General features: G+C 45.0%; 2 protein-coding genes across 4 annotated transcripts; both read right to left on the reverse strand.

The window, feature by feature from the left end:
- Nucleotides 1–39: 39 nt before the first annotated feature.
- MTERF4 (mitochondrial transcription termination factor 4) lies at nt 40–1202 on the reverse strand. Its single transcript, XM_066326080.1, has 3 exons — nt 866–1202; nt 602–786; nt 40–523 (listed from the first exon to the last, which is right to left on the reverse strand). Exons 1-3 carry the CDS (start codon nt 1200–1202, stop codon nt 182–184), a joined length of 864 nt encoding a protein of 287 aa, XP_066182177.1. The 3' UTR covers nt 40–181.
- A 684-nt stretch (nt 1203–1886) lies between these two features.
- Nucleotides 1887–18364, reverse strand: PASK (PAS domain containing serine/threonine kinase). Of its 3 annotated transcripts, none has more exons than XM_066326082.1 (16): nt 17925–18257; nt 16986–17182; nt 15699–15869; nt 14271–14411; nt 13566–13700; nt 12611–12898; nt 12173–12272; nt 10506–10680; nt 8355–9202; nt 7531–7712; nt 7065–7232; nt 6172–6297; nt 5461–5595; nt 3873–4072; nt 2557–2690; nt 1887–2312 (listed from the first exon to the last, which is right to left on the reverse strand). In XM_066326082.1, exons 1-16 carry the CDS (start codon nt 18094–18096, stop codon nt 2149–2151), a joined length of 3336 nt encoding a protein of 1111 aa, XP_066182179.1. In that variant the 5' UTR covers nt 18097–18257; the 3' UTR covers nt 1887–2148. The 3 variants fall into 3 exon arrangements, 2 of the variants coding, with proteins under 2 accessions (XP_066182179.1, XP_066182178.1); XM_066326081.1 differs by having other exon boundaries at nt 16986–17221; XR_010744374.1 differs by lacking the exon at nt 1887–2312 and having other exon boundaries at nt 2603–2690; nt 3124–4072; nt 16986–17221; nt 17925–18364.
- Between the last annotated feature and the right edge of the window lie 613 nt (nt 18365–18977).

The raw sequence follows: 18977 nt of genomic DNA on the forward strand, positions 1-18977 counted from the left end.
TGTTTTTTTAAAACCAAGGTCAAGGAGGAGGAACGAGTGTTTCTGTGTTTGACAGATGGCATTTATTGGTACCCCAGCCAGCTTGTGCTGGTGTGAGGTGGGAGCCCAAAGCAGCCAGAGAGTGCAGCAGCAGGAGAGGGCTTGGGCACCTCAGAGCCTCACCTGCTCACTGCCAGGCTGTTTAACTTCCATCACCGTCCAAATCATCATCATCATCCTCTGTGTACAGTGAATCCACATCCTCCTCTTCCTTCTCCTCCTCCTCTCGAGCCAGCAGCTTCTTGAAGACTTCATACTCCTCTGGGGTCGAGTAGGCCAGACTGGCCAGGAAGTCTTTCTCCGGTAGCCAAAGGATGTCCTTCAGTTTTGGGTTACTAGTTTGGGTCTGCCCTTTGTGTGGTGTCTCGTAGAGCCCCCGGCGCTCCAGGAAGATGTGCCGATTCCGGAGCTCGGCAAAGGGCATTTGGAAGAGCCGAGCCTTCACCATCTCCTTCTGCTGGATCCCCATTCTGAAGTAGGCGTACTGCGGGCGGAACGGGGAGTCACGCACAGCCCAATTCCCGCAGCCAGTTCTGGCAGGAAGGTGGGTCCCGGTCCTCACCTGGAACTGGTGATGGAGGGTGCGCGGCTCCTCCAGCAGCACGCTGGGGCAGGTCTCCAGCACCGCCGGCAGCTGCTCCGCCGTGAAAAGGCAGCGCTCCCGCAGCAGCCGCACCGCCGCCTCCAGCCTCTTCCGGGGCACGTGGAAGAGCTGCGGGCAGCGGCTCACGGCCCGCCGCAGCCGGCCTGCGGGAAGCGGGTCAGCGGGCCACCGGACAGCGGCAGGGCCCCGGTGTCCCCCCCGCACCCTCACTCGCCGCCCTACCTTCGTCCAGGCCCAGGCGCCGCAGCTCCTCGGCGCGCTCCCGGAGCCGCTGCGCGGGCAGCCGCAGCAGCGCCGGGCTGCGCTCCAGCAGCGCCAGGGCGGCCTCGGCGTTCAGCCCGAGCAGCAGCAGCTGCGCCGCCGCCGCCTCCCGGTGCTCGGGGCCGACCCGGGGCTGCAGCGCCAGGAGCCGCTGGGCCTGCTCCTGGCTGAAGCCCATGGCCCGCAGCGCCGCCACCTCCCCACAGCCGCGACGAGGGCACGGCCCGGGGCCGGCGGGGAGCGCCGGGCCCCTCAGCAGCGCCCTCCGGACCCCGCGCAGCGCCGCCCGCCCCGCCATGGCCGCGCTCCGCCCCGCCGCCACCCGGCCCGGGGCAGCGCCGGGGGACCCAGAGGGGCGGGGTGCGCGCCGGGCCCGGGATGGCTTCTGTGGGCGCGCAGGGCGGGATCACTCGGGGCAGAAACAGCCCGGGACTGTGCGGACAGCGCCGCCAGCCCGCCTTGCCCGCTGCCGTGGGCATAGAGCCGATCCCACCGCCGGAGGCGCGGCCGCGAGTCATCAGCCCCGCCGCGGCCAGAGCCGGGGCGCAGTGCTACAGAACCCGGGTGAGGGCATCTCTCGGATGGAGAGAGCAGAGTCCAAAGCTGGATTCAAAGCTAATTAGTAATTAAGCCGAGTCCTGTTGCTTCTCTGCCGTCCTGAAAGCAACCAGCCAAACCGCTGGTTTTTTATGAAGCACTTTTCCCAGCACTTCCTCCCAGGGAGCCTGACCCCGGCTGATTTGTACCCCAAAATGTTCCTGTTACCCACATCTCGATCAAATTGTCTTTATTGAACCTATTTTTTTCTTCCAATATCTCTGTCTTATCAAAGTCAAGGACTGTTTTCCTGAATATAGACAGGACTCTGATTTTTTTTTAAAAAAGGACACTAACCAACCCACCCCTCCCACCCAAACCATGCAAATACATGTCTAGTTTTGAGTCTCCTTTGTGCACACATACTCCAGAAAACCAACAGACATGTTATCATTCATTTATTCATTATCTTTTCAGAAAGATATATAAACTACATATAAAAAGTAAAACCAGGCAATAAAAATATTTTCCAAGTTAAAAACAGTTTAAGCAACATTAAAATCTTTGCATCACATCTTTGAAACATGTTGTGGGTAAGAACAGTGATAAACTGAGTATATGTGAGTATCAGCAGGTAAATTTCCCATGGGATCTATCCTGCTAACAGAGCTCAGACTGTTCTAAGTCATCCCTAGCTGAAGAAGCCTTTAGGCCAAGGTCTGAGCTGGCTCAGCAGAGGCAAAGAGCTCTTCCCAGGTATAATCTGCCAGGTTCACAGGCTGTCGCAGCCAAGGATCCTCTGCCAGCATGGCAAGAGTCATGCGCTGCTCTGGAACGGGGTGCAGGAGCCCGGCCATGAGATCCATGAGACCTGGGCAGAGACAGCAGGGGATGGCTCAGGCTGGATTTTAGGCAGGTTGGGAATGAGAGATAGGGTCTGTGTTCAAAGAATGACAAATCCCCCAAACTCTGCTGCACTGAGCAGCTTTCCAAATCATCATGGAAGGCATTAGGGAGCGTTTTTTCAGTCTTCCCCTTGATTTCGGGTGAAAAACCACTGTTTATACTTTCCCAAGAGATCTGCTCCTTTTGCAAAGCAAATGCTAAGAGCTCACCTTCTGACACAGGGCGAGGAGGACTCAGGACAGCTGCCAAGGCCTCCTCCAGCTCACAAAAGGGATTCTCCCCAAGCACCAGGGTGTAAAGAGTGATGCCAAGCGACCACATCTCCAACTCGGGACCATGGTACCTGTGCAGAGATAAAAAAAACCCCAAAAAAAGGGTGTTGACAACCCTTTTTTCCAATTTTTATTTTAACATAGGAAGTTGGTCAGAATTCTGAGAAGGTTCTCATGTGTTTGAGGAGTCTGCATTATCCTTCTCCAGGAAATAAAGCCATCCACAGAACAGCCAACCAGTTTCTGTTGATGAATATGTGTAATATGCACTCAGACTTCCACATACGTAAGCTAGTGACAAGAACTTACCCCTCCAACTTCTTCATCATCAGCCAAAACTGTCAAGTAAATATTAAGTGGAAGAGCAAACACATCTTCCCAGCCATTTCACAACAAACATTATTTGGAAGTAACTATTAACTATCTCAATTCCATCTGAGAAAACATGCCAGTTCATTCACACAGTAAAAAGAGGAACTCCCAAGGCAGAGCCGCTTGCTTCACCTTTCATCTCATCCCCAGCAGGAATTTCCTCTCCTCCTTGCATTGTTTCTCCCCCCACTCCTTTTGGAGGAGCAGCCTGAAGGACCCATGGAAACAGCAGGAGCAAGATCCATCCAGGCAGGTACAGTTACAGCAGTGCCACCCCTGTGGTGGAGAGGCTTCCTTGTGGAGCAGCTCTGAGAGCACCAGATGCCAGGTGCAGAGCACTTGGAAAGGGAAAGAAGAGGGGAAAGAGCCAAGATTTAGGTAGCACATCCAAAACAGCAGCAAGAGAAGAATCCTTGAGTCCCAAGGAGTACAGAAATCACTGGGGAGATGCACAAGGATCAAACTGCAAAAATTCAAATAGAGGGAAGCATGTAGAAAAGAGAACAGAGAGGATGAGAGTGGGAGGACACAAAGCACAGACAGGCAAGGAAAAGGTGCTATCGACAGCAATACTTGCTTACTCCACCTCTCTGAAAGAGCAGCTTTTGCTAAAGGAAGCCTGACAACAGGTTTAGAAATAACTGTACATATTCAAGCTTTTACAACTTGATTTCTGTCACTAGAATTCTGTAGTGCCCTACTTTGTATGCACTCAAACCTTCACAGTGATTTCTGCCACTGCAGTGCCTTAAATCTCACTGCAGTTCCTGTTCTAACAGCGTTCCAATGGCACAGCAGCTTGGCTCCTCTGTTGCAGCCCTGCCCACATGGGTTTTTTTTGGTGTGATGGCACAAAAATGACTTTTCAGAGGGTGACATACGGTTTGCCAGAGAGCACTTCTGGTGAGCAGTACTCAATGGTCCCACAGAAGGTATAAAATAATTTCCCGGGTTCCAGGTAGGCAGCCGAACCAAAGTCCACTAATTTAATTGTGAAATCTTCAGCAATGACAATATTTTCATCCTTGATATCTCTGTGAAGGATGTTCCTACAGTGGAGATACCCAACAGCTGACACAAGCTGGAAGAGACAGAAAGAACTAGGTGTTACTACATTGAGTCCCTGGATAATTGATGTGGCATCACAGCTTTCAGAGAGTCACATTGTGGCTTGTTTTGACACTACCTGAACAAGATATACATCCTAATTATGGTAACTGGAAATGGCCTCAGGCCTGCCTGTCATCATTGCTGCAGTGCTCTTGGAAGAGACACTTTAAAGAGCTTTTGCTGCTTTCATCTCACAGATGTGCAGGAGGAGGGGATGCTGCAGTCAGGATGTGATTGTGAACATTGGAGCTCACTGCTACAATCCTGCAAGCTACTCTATTTTTATCCCAGCTTCATTTGGAGGGTCCTTTTGTTTCTCCAGAAGGATATTACTGTGTGCCTTCCATGCTGCAGGATGACAAAGCATTTAAGAGCCAAGTTTGGTATAAATAACATAGTCACTCCATTCTTTTTTCCTGCACGATTCATGCTTTAATGCTATAATTAAGGATAATATGGCAATAATATCACCTTGGAGACGATCCTGACTCCTACAATGTTTTTTACCAAGAAAAGCAGATGGCTGAGGGAGAAAAGTTTCTATTTATAATGCAAATCTGCCTCTGCAGAGAAATGCAGTGCAGATCTGAGGGAACAGTTCAGCCTTACAAACCCTAGGCTGGGTTAAGGAAAGGGCTGATCCATGCCAAGGCTGAAGAGACATCTTTGGCTTCCATCTTCCATCAGCACCCCAGCTGAGGGCAGCGTGGGCACAACAGGGTGTGAGGCGAGGTTACCATGTGCACAGCAATCCCTGCATACCCTAGAGCAAGGAATTTATTCCAAAACTCGTGAGGGGAAATTACATGGGGACTGCTGCTGTGGTTAACTCACTAAACAAAGGGTAATTCAGCCCTCAGGCAAGCTCCTGAGTTACTTTGCATTATGCCGCCGTTAAAATCCAAGATAATTTCTTGATTTTAACAGCAGAGCCCTTTACTCCTGTAACCAACTAAGCTAAGCACTGAAGTAAATGAAAACCTGGCTTTTTGTAAGCTTGGGGCAGCTTCTGTGAGTCTCCCTCCTCCCTCAGAGGAAATGTGACTGCTGCATGAATGGTGTGTGGGTGACAGGGGCAGTGTGCTGTACTGGTAACAGCTGAGGGGCCATGGCTCCAGGGGAAACCCTCACAGGCTGTAAGCTCCTGGAAAGGCTCCTCTGTTGTTTCTAAGTCAACCTTAACAAGGTTTCTGCAGATAGCATTTCACTCAGAAATGTCCTACAGAAAAGTGAGGAAAGGTTCTGCAAGCATTGAGGACAACTCCAATCTGCCAGTTGATTAGCCAGTATTAAATGAAACAGAATCCTGGTTCTTACATTAAACCAATTCTCACCTGCATGTAGCAATTCTGCTCTCACCTGTCTGAATATGTAACTTGCTAATGGCTCATCCAAGTTGGGCTGGTTATCAATAAATGTAAAGAGGTCCAGACCAGATCCATGCTTCTCCATCACCAGTTGGAAGAAGCACTCATTTTCAAATATATCCAGCACCTATAAATAAAAGACTTGTTTAATCATGTGCTTCATCCTCAAAAAGTGCCTTTTTTTTAACAAACACTGCTCTCCTCTTGGAGATTTAATTGGTGTGTGTTATAATCTTTAAAATCTCATTTCACTGAGCACAAATGTTTCTTGAAAAGAGTACAACACTAAAAGTGGGAGCAGAAGTAAATCCAAGATGAATTTTCTTTCTGAAGGAAAAAAACCCCAAACAACAAAACAGCCCAAAACCAATAACCTCAAAACAGAGAGTGTGAAACAGGATGTGTCCAGATTATTTCCTGAACTTGTACGTGATCAGATGTGACATCACAATTCCAAGATATGCATCTTATCTTGAAATAGCTTTTTTTTCTGTTAAGAATCACATCTTCAGATCAGTTTAGGGTAAAAGTGTGGAAGCAAGGAACACTATGCTGTGACATACCCTCCAAAACAAAGCAGGATAAACAGGTTACTTTCTTTCCTGAAAAGATGCAGTACAGGACACCTGACTCCTGAGGAGAAACACCAGTATGCAAACAAATCACCTGATGCAGTGCAAACTGCAATCCCAAGCCACTGTACCTTTATGATACTGGGGTGTTGCAGCTTCTGCAGGATTGCAATTTCTTGAGTGACCCTCCCCAGGTCAGGATCATCTACCCAGCAGTCCTCCAGCACCCTCTCCTTCCAGATGAACTTTACAACAACCTAGGCAGACAACAGCATTCAGCATCACCTGCCAAAGCATGGCTTTGAGTGCCAGGTAAGTTAATTTCCAGGAAATCTGTTAGTGCCTCACATTACTAGAGGCATGGATTTAAATATATTATCAGCTATTTAGTGTGAATAGCTGATAATATATTTAAATGTATTTTAATTAATTTAGTCCTAGAAGCCAAATGATACAGATAAATGGAATATATTTATTGCTGCTCTGAATTGCAAAGGCTTTGACAAGCCAGCTCTCTAATCAACCAGTTACAGCACATGGGTGCCATGGAGAGAAATGAGCACATAACATCCGTGCAAGAGAAACACCTGAACTTGCCCTCTCAGCACCCAAGACACTGCTCCTGAAAAAGAGGAGGTGCCATAATCTCAACATGTCTACTCCCCATTCTTGAGTCATGGCACAATAAAGATTTTGAGGTTTGCCATTCTCTTTAGTAACAGAAGACTAAAGCCTATAATTCTGTTAAGATTAATGTCTACTTCTTTCAACAGGTTCAGTTATCTGCATTCATTAGTTCATTAATTCATTCTGCACCTGTTGTCTCAGGTAACATTTACACACAACATCAATGCAAATGTTTGGCTATCCTGTTTTCATCACAGATTTCTGTTTAAACAAAGCAAGACCCCAAACTACCAAAGAGACACTTTTGACAGTGTAATGTTAACAGAATATGGATGCTCTAGCCTTTCAGTTTTCATCCTGATTTATTATTGCAATAAAGCTACAAGAAATACTTCACCTCCTGGTGATCTTTCTTGCTCCTGGCACTCCAGACAAAGCCAAAAGAGCCTTTGCCAATAAGGTTGAGAGTTCTGTAATTTTTTGCATATTCTCCCTCACATGCTCTTAATCCTTCAAGATCTTCAGCTCTTTGGGAATTGTCAAAAAGTGAAGCTGATCTGATGGCCTAAGTACAGATATATAGGTTACAATGGCAGCAAAAAATGACCAGACATATATTTTGTTTTAATATATAAAGAAGTAGGGAAAAAAAAAAAAAAAACCAAACCAAACCAAACCAAAACAAAAAAAAAAAAAAAAACAACAAACAAAACAAAACAAAACAAAAAAAAAACAAACAAAAAAACAGCAACATCCACGCCACCAACTCATGTCATTAATTTGAAAAACTTCTTGACTTTACCTTCAGCTTAACAGTCAAATAAGGAGAGAAATGCTCAATATTCAAAGGTAGGATTTCTTACTTCTCCAAGACTTCTAGTAGAAAGATCAGCAGCAGACTGGGAAGAGTTTGCTAGGCTGGCAAGCAATTGCTGAGTCTTTGCTACAGCTTCCTTTTGGCTCTGTGAAATGTCTTTCACCACCCAGACACAGAAAAGTACAGTAGGATCCTGCAGTTCTGCACATTTCACCTCGAAGAGTATGCCTGTTGGAACAGTGAGGAAATTAAAATGGTGGAATGTAAGTTTAGTGTAGAACAAGATTGGAGATGTTTTAGGACATAATTCTGAGAGCTCTTGACAAAAAGTTCAGAATTTAGGGAACCCCTGCTCAGTAAAGAATCATCAGAGGGGTTGACACCAGCAGTTGTCACCACTGGTTGACACCAGTTCCAGCACTGCAGGAACACCTGCAGAGTTCCCACCTCCAGCAGAGTCTTATGAGTGTCCAATTGTGATTATTAATTTCCACTGTGAATAAAAACAGGGATTTTATTCAACAAGCCACTGAATGCAGCTGAAGGAGTGAATGAAACTGATTCCATTATACAATTTTAGTGCAATTTACAGTTTTACAGTGGAATTTGTATTTTCTGTTCAGAAAAAGTTACCAGGTTCACACTTTTTAATTGTGTTTTGAGAGTATTTCTGACTTTTCAGTGGGGATTAATTTCTTACCAACTTTCTATTTTATGCCACCTCCTTTTCTAATACCCTCTGTGTAGACTTAGATACCATTTTTTTCTCCTCGATGCTTCTTCCTTCCTCTCCACTCTGAGCTTCTAACCAGAACTGTATGCATTCTGCAAAACAATTAGAGTTTGGGAAGGGGACAAGGTGTCACTTACTGAATTGTGAACCATCTCTGTGACAGCAATTCCCAGTGTAGCTGCCTTCCAGAATGTTCCAGGTCAAAGGAGCTGCTGGACTTAGCCTGCCTTCTTGTTTCACTGGGGTTGATGTTACTTTGATCTCCATATTTTGCTGCCTGAGGAACTGAGAGTGTTCTTCAGGCCTACCTTTGCTTCTCAGGGGATTTCTGTTGGAGCTGATCCCCATAGTTTCTGCAAGGGTTTCAGGTTTCTCAGGAAATGCCTCGGAGTTTTGTAAATGCCTTCTGGAGGCCAGCCATCCAGAATCAGCTTCTGTGGCAACACCACTCAGCAGCTGCTTGCGTTGATGAGTGGAAAAGGCACCAAAGTTTGTCTCAAATAGTATTTTGGAGTCCACTGTATCAGAGCAGCATCCTCCTACAAGAGCTAAAGGATCATCTGAGTTCCCCTTGACAGCAGTATTCAGTCCCAGTACCTCAAGACCAGAGCAAATACAGCTCAGTTCAGATTCTTTCACATCTTCAGAGGTTGTGGCAGCTCCTGGGGCAGAAGCACTGCAGCCTGTTTCATTTCCTGAGTAAACATCACAGACAGAATTTTTTTCATGTGCAAAGAAGGTGGAAGGATCATTTAGCAGGCAGTTGTCAACAACAATATGCTCGAGGCTGGAATGTTTTGCATCATGCACTGAGTTTGTTTTTGACACCTGCCCTGGAACCATGTGGACTTGAAAGTCTTGTCTGCAGTTCAGTGCTGTCCCAGGCCATGGCTCATCCACTGTTGGTGTTCCAGGTGAGTTACAAGTGACACCAGAGGACAGCTTCACTTGGTCACAGGATGATGCATTTAGATTGTCTTCTAGTCTGGAACAAACAGGCAACAGTTACTGCAGGAGATACTGCACTATGACTGCTTCTCTCTGCAATCTCCAACTTCTGACCTAAATCCCACTGTTCTGAGTCAGATGATGTGAGAGAGAGCCTTGCAGAGAGCATCTTTTGAGAATTATTTGATCCTGAAGTTTTCCACTGTTCTATACTGTGCCTTGTGTCAAGTCTCTAGGGATATCTGTTGGGACAATTTCTTAATATATCTTATAAAAGGTTATGCAAACAAGTCTCCAACAGCAGGTTTGGCATTAAGAACAACTAATATAAATGTTTTGATCATCTATTTTCCACTAAAGAACCTTGATGGTATTAATAGCATCATGTTCAAGATTGATCTTATAAGTCAATTGGTGCTTAGAGCTGCTGTTCAGGCCTTAGCATGTCAGCAGGATGCTTCCAGTCCTGAAAACAGAAGTTGCCTTGTTTTTCCAACAGGAGATGGATGTCTCCCTCCATCAGGGCTTACTGAAGCCCATGGCACAAGGTATTCTGCAAACATTTCTATTAATAAAAATGCAGCCTAGAAAAACAGTGAAGCAGAGCACTTACAGTCCTTACTTACAAGTATGATACGAGAGATGTAAACCAGGAAAGCACAAAAATTACACTGTCAGCCACTTTAAAATGCAGCAAGAGTTGTGCTGTAATAGCTTATACCTTAAAATGGAGAGTAAATACTTACTGAAGGCTAGAATTGTTAATGTGGAAGGCTTAAAATTTGACTTAAAGTAGGCCATGAGCATCAGATATGTACTTCTACAGAATTTCTAATGTTGTAACAGGAAAATGACCTGGAAATGTACAAGAAAAAATGCCTGGACTTCAATAACACAGCACCCTGTTTTAATGGATGACCTGACACTTATGCCAAGCACCAGAAGGAATTAGAATTAGAATTTACACTTAGAATTCCCTCCAGGTAACCTGACTTCAGTGCAACACCAGCTAGAAGGAGACAAACATCCACTATTTATGATTAGTGAAGATAGAGCCTAATTACCTTCCTTAGTCTGGTTGAAACATTTAGACCCCTTTGGAGCTGGAATTTCTGTAACTTTACAATTGCAGGGTGTGCAGATATAAATAAACATCTACGGCAGGGACAGCTCAGCCTGTCTTGCAAACAGCTCTCAGATTCTAAAGACAGCAAAGCATGGAAGGCCCTTGCTACACCTTCCCACAGACATCAAGCAGGTGAAAAAATCAGCTTTTGCTGGTGATGGCTATCACAGCTCTTCATTTTCCCAAGTGAATATGCAGTCTATGAAATGCTTACCTGTTAGTGGGGGTGGATGCTGCTTCAGGAGGTGAGGGAGGAGAAAAGAAACTGGTCCCATTCTTTTGTTTCTTCTCATCATGTATTAATTTGTCATCTTCGTGTTGTTGCTCCAATTTCTGCTCTTCACTTCTTGACAGAAGGTGTGCTAAAGATGCAGCCGAGAAGCTGCTCCCTGTACCAAACAGGAAACAAACCCACACCAATTTAAACTTTTATGTTTAGGCTTCAGAGGCTACAGTGATTAAAAATAAACTTGGAACTGCCTTGGTCTGTCTTTTCCTTAAGGAATTGAGTATAAAAGGCTTGACTGAGGCAAAGCAGTCAAAATACAAGCATTCCACTCTACTTTGAGAAATCAGCACACGCAGGAATCTACATGTTTTAGGGCTGCCAAAATTTGCTTTTCTAGGAAAGCTCTTGGGCAGATATTGGTATTATGTGTTAGCTACTTGAACTGAAGTTCAGAGGCCTAAAAGTGCCAATAATGTAAAGAGACTGAAATTAAAATGATCATATAGTAGCAGGATTAGAAAAGATAGGCTCAAACCACACATACATAGCCCATTCAAAACCCATATAATGAAAAGGTTTGGACTGGATTTATGTAACTCACTGAAGCTGTAAGATTAAAAAGAGTCTAAAGATGTTTGAAAGAAGAAGAGATGAAGTTCTTTCCTTCCCCAGTGAAAACAGATCAGAAGAAAAACATGAGTTTGGAAGATGAAGTAAACCAAGTATTATTGCTGCAGAAAAAGGTAATGAGTGACCAAATCTAGATTTGAATCTAGAACAATCCTTTAATTAGTAATGGCTGAGTGCCAAAAATGCCTCCTCACTGAAGAACTGAACGACTCCTAGATTAGGAGCATCATTTAATCAAATAATTACCTAAGAAATTGTACACTGTCTGACTCTTTTTTGTCCCAGTGGGGTGCATTGGTTTCAGCACAGATGTGCATTTCTAAGCAAAGAGTAAAAGAAAATAGGGGGAAAAAAGGAGACAAAACCAGCCTAAAATGTGATATGGATGAAAGCATGAACTTGCTGGTGTTCTCTGTGTTGGGCAGAGCTAGCCAAAAAAGACAGATATGGAAACATGAGGCTTCTTTGCTTCTGTTTATTTGTGCTGTGTTCAGAGAAGTAAAACTTTGATAATTTCTGATGCAAACTGCATCAGAGGAATATGTGATGCCTCCTTGATTGAAATACAGCAACCATAACATTGACTATTAGCCAGCAGCACAAGCCAATTCAGAATGTTAGATTTTTCCCTTAAAATATTAATCCTAAGTAGCTACAGCTCCACTGCAATACAGTCACAGAAGCTATATTTTACACATTTTAAAATACCAAAGGGTCCTAGCAGGGGAGGGAGGGAGGGAGTGCTTGTTAAGTACAAAGCATTCTCTCTTCTCACTGTAATTTCCAAATTGGATATTCAGTTTTATCTTCCTGGCAACGAAGAGAGAAGCTCAATCTTAGGTGAACAATTCTTTTTACCTGAGGTTATAGCGGAAACCAGATTTAAAAACTGCATAGAGGGGCATTGCTTTTATGAAGAATGTTCTCATATTTGTGGGTGAACCTCTTGTCTCTGCTCGTTTCCCCTTGGTTACAGCAGCCAGACACATGGCAGGCACTGACACCTCCAAAAAGGCACTTACCTTCTGTCCCTTTGGAATCATCCAGAGGAGGCAAAGGCAAGGAACAGCCACTGCTTCTTTCCATGTTGTTATAGAAACCAGGGATCAGGAATGTAATGTTCTAAAACAAAGAATGAAACCTCATAAAGCTAAGCCAGCTCTCACAGGATGGGGGCAAATGCTGACAATCCATGTCTGTGAACCTGATTCTCAAGCCAGGCAAAAGTGACCCACACAATGGAGAACACAGAACCTTGGGCTACTTGAAATCCAAAGCAGCTCCTCAGCACTGCAAGTCTCAGCAATTCCAGCACAGGAGTTTGTCATCCCACCCCTCACTCACTGAACGTGTGGAACACAGGAATTTTGTGATGGCAAGGAGTGTAAAACAGATCCACAATTCCAGTGGCTATCCTACCTCATGTATCAGTCTTCTGGGAGGATATGAACTTATCTTACCTTTCCCAAGAGATCTTTTTTCTCATAGCCAAAGAGCATTAAAGCAAAACTATCCGTGATGCCACAGATGACTCCATCTGACTGGACAGTGATAAGACCACTGATGGTGGAGAAAACCACAACTGTAGCAGAGTACTGATAGTCCGGGAGAGAGCCTTCTGTCTGTGGAATCTTATCTTTCTGCACTGCTGCTTGCTGCTCCTCCAGCTGGCTGACTTCCAGCTTTAAACTGAGGGGAAACATGGTACCCTCTCTGGATCGGCCTGCAGCTCGCTGGATCCTCAGGCTCTAAATTAAAGCAAAAAAACCCCAACCAAACAAAAGTCACTCAGAAAATCTCTTAACTAACCAAATGGTTTGGGTTTATTGCACTGTTCATATAAAATTACACAGGAATTCCCAGGGAGAAGGAGCAGGAAAAGAAAAAGAAGCAATCTTGTGAATATCAAAATGAACAACATCTGGTTTTTTAAGGATTTGGAATCTAGTGTTGAACTACTAAATAAATAGCCTGAAGATGAAGACCAGTCTATGCTGCAGCTTTTCAATAAATTAGGCATTCCCAAGAAGGACTCCTTCAACTCCCTATCTGCCCAGTTTCTTGGCACTTGCAAGACCTGGGTATTCCTTCACTCCTCAGACAGACCTGAATGAAATAGGCTAAAGAATTGAGAGGAATCTTAAAGAGCTTACAGAGAGAGCACAGTGTCTTACAAAGCTAGCATTGGAGAAAACTGGCTTTCACCAGGACAGATTCCAGTGAGAGGTCAGGGCATGGTCTCACCCCTAATTAGGAGCTCTTCAGATAGCAGCTCCAAAAAAGGGCAGCCCACCCTTTTTCAGGGGAATCAGGCTTCTCTCTGAAAAGGCTTTCTTCTGTTATGTAAGGAGGGGAAACGGCACATACTCCAAATAGAAAGGCTATGGAAGAACGAGGTTGGTGCTCATACTATACCTTTGGGATTTTTTTGCCTAGAGGAGGGATCTGCATAGAAGGAATCAGGTCCTTTATGTGGAGTCCAACTACTGCTTCCAATGTTGGGTAGCCATGGAGATGGGCATAAAGGAGATCACATGATGTAATTTTTCCCTGGGGAGGAAAATTTACAGGATTGTTAAAATTTTAACATTTTAGCCACAGTCCACTCAATGCTTTGGCAATGGTTTCTGCAGTTATCTAAGCAATGGCAGGAAATTTCTTTCTGCAGTCCTTTGGTGGACACAACTCACTCAGTGAAAGCAGACACAGCATAAAACAATATTCCCATGTCACTGTGCAGGGAGCCTGCCCTTTGCCCCAGAAGAGAGGCAGAGGTGAACAGCACTCCTCACAGAACTGTTCCTCAGCCACAAGATCCCTTCACAAGGGCACCCATACCCCAAAGTATCAACCCCCTGCCAAACCAACCCAACCCTGTTCAAGGAGATGTCCCCTGAGGAGAGAGAGTGTATTTCTGTGTGGGTTGTCAAACACATCAAGGTGAGGCACACCAGAGATCCATGCACAGGTCCTGCATGCACAGCCCTGGTTTCAGGCCCTGCCATGGACACACTCCATGTTCACAAACAGCAGCCTGTGCCTGCTGCCTTTCAGACACCTTCCACTCACACACAAACTCTGACAAATTGCAAAATGTTTGATTGTTAGGAAAACACTTACGTCAACCGTGAAGGAAACACAAGCTGAAATTCTTTCCACTGGTTCCAGCACAACCACACAACGCTGGGTGTCCTTGCTTCTTATTTGCCTCAGCCAGACTGAGACTGGGATCTTCTCCTTGAGGTGGCCAATAACATCCACCTTCCCACCAGATCCAGAAATGGAGACATGACTTACTAAGACTGTGGTTACTCAGAACGAATTTCAAACAGGGGTAAGACACTGAGCCACGATACCCCCCTATCATTAGTAGAAAAACACCATTTCTTGACTACTTACTAGTATTTTAACAGGAACAAACAGTTTTAATACAGAAATTAAAGTGTCCGAAAATAATAAACAAAATCTTGTTACTTTTGTATCATCTCTCCCTGCCTCAGGAAGTCAAAAGGCATAAGGACTTCAGAACAATAAATGTACCACTCTAACACCTTGTATTCAGTGTGAAGTGCCTCTCAGAGATGTCTTATTTAAGGGATGTCCCATGGTGCTAATGAACACTCCCCATTAGTAACACAGTCCCTACTTTCAGCTGCAAAAACAGCAGTTTAATTTCTTATGGGAGGAGATTTTTCTCAGATCAGAAAATGTTTATTTCTTATAACCTGCAAGGCTCATCCCAAGCCTTTTATGATTTTTATATGACCATGACAGAATGGGTTTATGACTTACACAAGGACTCCTATAAAGTATTTGGAACAGCTTAGAATGAGTGCCCCTGTCAGACATTTAATTTTAATCTCAGGTTTCACTGAATCAAACTTAGATCTTTGCCCCTAGCCCATATCCAGCTAAGGATTCAGGAAGGTAAGGCTCTGAGATACTGAAGACTTCAGTTCAAAAATAACACACCAGAAAGAATATGAGCTCATTTTCCAAGGATTCTCTAGTGACAACTCACAACAGCAGCAAAAGAAAATAATATGGAGATTTTCTCATGCAGTTCTCATATAAATAATCCCAATTTCTCTTCTGCACTAACTATGGTGTTTTGGCACAGCCATTTCACAGTATTTCCATGGCTTCAACCTTTACAATATGCATAATCCAAATTAAGATAATTTAAAATATATTTTTAAGGACCAGACAATTGGGAAATTTTCCACAACAGACTTTTTTCCATGTTAAGCAATTTTAAAAAAATCTGTTGTCCTTTAAATTCTGATTTGGTCAAGTCACAGTGACTACATGTCTTGACAGCTGCAAGGTTCTCATGGGTGTCCCCTTAAATCATCTTTTGCCCTTTGAATTCCCACATCTGCAAACTTTTAAACCAAACAGTCCTGCAAATTACATAATTGCCAAATGCCCACGGAGTTAAATATATCAGGAAATTATTTAGACAATGTAAAAAAAATAAAATCCCAAACCAAAGCCTATAAAACCACTTTATGTGATGGAGAATATTTCTTTGAACATTTCACATACCATAGTTCCTGAAAGCACAGGTGAACATTCAGAAGTTTCTAGGTACTCCTCACCCACTGCTTCCCATGCCTCTTGACCAGATTTGGATATCAAGTGGGACAGCTTTTGTCCAATGAGTTCCTGACTACTGCACCCAAGCAACTTGCAAGCACGGTCATTGGCCACTAGGATCTAGAACAGAACAGGAAAAAAACGAAACCTAAAGAATAAAAGCTATACTTTTTTTTTAAGAGCTCATCATCTCCTCAGGTTGTTGCTTTAATATCTTATAATATCCCTTTCTCTTGGTGGAAAATAAAATGGTTCTTTACAATTCTGAATTCATTATAGATTCTTATTCTAGGACATCCCTCGCCCACACACCTTTTTGGTTAAGAGGTTTTGACACATTGCTTTCATTTTAAGTTTCCTGCTTTCCTTTAACTGTAAACAATGACAGCCATGGAGGCAAAACTAATAAGTTCTATTTGCAAGCAAAGCTACAAAATTGCATCCAGACTCAAAGGTGTGCAATGGTCACAGCAGTCACTGGCACACTAGAGCTAGTGCAAGAGAGCAAGTCATGACTCATAGAGTCTTTAAAGTGGGCAACCCCAAACTGTCAGTTCAAGCTGAAAAATGGCACAGTTCTCTAAAGTTTTCAGGACCCAACTTTAGATTCCTCTCAGGACAAGAACACAGAAATTCTTTCCTTCACAATGCAGATGAACTGTTTACTGAGGCAGATAAAGAAATCTTGTGCCACCACAAACACATTTCAGGGTTGGTATTTTACAGAGAGAAGGCCTGAAGCACATTCTGCTCTTCCTTTCTTCCCTCACATCACTTCACAGCTGCATTCTTATAGAACCATTGAATCACAGAATGGTTTGGGTGGGACAGGACCTTAAAGACCTTCCACCTCCCTGCTATAGCCAGAGACACCTTCCACTAGCCCATGTTGCTCCAAGCCTTATCCAACCTGGCCTAGAACAATTCCAGGAATGGGGAGACCACATCCTCCCTGGCCTGTTTGAAAAAAGACTCAATATATCCTTGCTCCTGCTATTGTACTAGCTACAACCTGCAGTGGAAATAAAGTCATCAGACTTTAGAAGACTCAGCCATCAGAAGACTGAGCTGGAGCAGACTACAAAATGCCTTGATTACCATATATATATATTTTTTTTTTTTAATGGCTCTCTGATTACCTGCAGATACACAAGAGAAAAAACTGTCATTTTAGCCTGCTATCACACAACCTGTACCAGTTTGGGGAGATAAGTGCTGCAGATTCTGCTGCAATACCTCTGTTGTGCTGGCATCCACGGTGAAGATGGCTTGGTTTGGGTTGCGTGCAGCAGCTGGGAGGGGCTGGCTGGATTCCTCCACAGCTGGGGTGTGTAGAAAGGAGCAAGAAGCTGAACTTTCAATGGAAGCAGAGAGGGATGCAGGATCCCACTGAGCCCATGAGTTACCAGTTTTGCTGCTACAAATGTTACGAGCTGTCAGAGAAGACAAACAGTAAGAGCTCCACTTCTCCCCTGTGAAAAGATAAAGGTCAGCAACGTTGCTGTAACAGTCTGCTACAGGAGTATCAGAGGAATGAATTAAAGAAAAGAAAAACCTGTAAGCTGAAGCAAATATCAAGCAATCCCAAAAGACATGCTTCTAGATTTTTAAAGAAACTACAAGAAAATAAAATCAGTGAAACTAAAGAAAACAGAAACTATTCTAATAGATTTCTCTTTCTGAATCTGGAACACATAAACTTAACCTGTACAACTTGCCAACGTTCGTAAGTTTTACCCAGACTAGTTAACTTTTATTTTTTACTTAGCAATTTTTAAAATGTTTTGAAATCTCTCAAATTAAAAATAGAACCATCATTAAATAATTGTAGTAAGTGCTCAAGCCCTTATTAAAAAACTGCATTAGTTGGAAGCCCCTTAATTAACTGTTCACAGTATGTGACACTGAAATACCTGTGTCCACACTAATGTTTTAGGCTACGAAGTGCCAAGTGATTGTAGTACAAATTTCAAAGGTTCTGTGAGCACCTATCCAGAAATGTTTTCCCTATAAGCTCACCCAGCCTGCAGTAATCCATGGCTCAGGTGTTTACTGAACAAATGAATCTTGGCAGATACTTATTGCTGTTACCTCTGAGTTTGAGGAAGGGGAAGAGGAAGATCTGAACCTGCCTGAAAGCTTCATGGGAACTCAGTCCCAAAACAATGTGCTCACCAGGCAGTGATGCTCCAAGCTGACAGAGCCCAGAGAGACGACTTTTCCTGCTTTTGTTGCCCCAGGGGAAGGATCTACTTAGCGTATCAGAGTCATTCAACTGAGTAAGGACTGAACCTGCTGATGAAGACAGAAGGGCCCCTGCAGAGGGGCTGCAAGCCTTAGCTGCCATGATCACACTCTAGTCGCCACACCACGCTTATAGAGAGCCACCATCTGCAACAGAATCAAAGGACACAGAGTCAGGCTCACAGCAGGGACTGACACTGGCAGGAACCAAAGCCTTCCAACCCAAGCCACAACCCTGTTAAGTGATGACAAAGAGCTGATTCTTGAGCATCTTGCTCTGTGTTTGGTCCGTGTGGTCATTACCCAGAGGGGACTGCTGACTTAGCATCCTGCCCATGTGAGGGTTCCAGCCCTCTACGGACTATTCACTGAAAAGTCGGATTCGCTGGTCCTTCTGGGACCCTTCCAACCCAGACCCTCCTGCAGGATACGTGGGGCCGATATGACGCCGCCACCACATTTCTTCCCGCCGGAGCTGCTGAGCGCCCAGCCACCCCCCTCTCCCCCTTTCTTGCTGGTTTTGAAATCAAACCCTTAGGGTAACTTGGAAAGTCACTGGCAGTTTTGAACCAGCGAGTGTAGCGCTGCCTCCCTCCCGCCCCCGCGGCCCCCACCGGGACACGGGAGCACGGACGGCCGCTCCGGGCCGCGGCTCCTCAGCGCGGGCCGCCGCAGCCGGAGGGCGCGAGGGCCCGGCAGGCGGGACTCAGCGGCCACGGCACCCAATGAGCGAAGGCGCCGTGAGAGCGGCACGGAGCGGAGCAAATGGGGCGCCAGCGCGGGAGGAGGCAAAACAGCTCGCGGGCCCGGGGGTTCGTTGCTCCCGCCGGCCTCCCCTTCCCCGCCGCCGCCGCCACACGCGGTGCCCCGCGCTCCGCCAGGCAGCGCGGCCGACCTGCTCCGGGGACGCAGGGCTGCAGGTAGAAGGCCCTTCCGCAGGGCGGTGATTATTCCTCCCAAGGGTTTGTAGGCGGAAGGACGAGG

This window comes from Sylvia atricapilla, chromosome 10 (assembly GCF_009819655.1).
Source record: "Sylvia atricapilla isolate bSylAtr1 chromosome 10, bSylAtr1.pri, whole genome shotgun sequence".
In the NCBI taxonomy this organism is placed as follows: Eukaryota; Metazoa; Chordata; class Aves; order Passeriformes; family Sylviidae; genus Sylvia; species Sylvia atricapilla.

What these genes read in the sequence shown, in the direction of transcription:
- PASK (XM_066326081.1), bottom strand. Translation starts at nt 18,096, where the DNA reads ATGGCAGCTAAGGCTTGCAGCCCCTCTGCAGGGGCCCTTCTGTCTTCA. An exon ending in CAGAGATGGTTCACAATTCA is followed by an intron (nt 7,713 to 8,354) that starts GTAAGTGACACC and finishes CTGTTCCAACAG; the next exon opens with GCATACTCTTCGAGGTGAAA. An exon ending in TCCTCGCCCTGTGTCAGAAG is followed by an intron (nt 2,313 to 2,556) that starts GTGAGCTCTTAG and finishes GTCTCTGCCCAG; the next exon opens with GTCTCATGGATCTCATGGCC.
- MTERF4 (XM_066326080.1), bottom strand. Translation starts at nt 1,202, where the DNA reads ATGGCGGGGCGGGCGGCGCTGCGCGGGGTCCGGAGGGCGCTGCTGAGG. An exon ending in GCGCCTGGGCCTGGACGAAG is followed by an intron (nt 787 to 865) that starts GTAGGGCGGCGA and finishes CGCTTCCCGCAG; the next exon opens with GCCGGCTGCGGCGGGCCGTG. An exon ending in CCCTCCATCACCAGTTCCAG is followed by an intron (nt 524 to 601) that starts GTGAGGACCGGG and finishes TTCCGCCCGCAG; the next exon opens with TACGCCTACTTCAGAATGGG.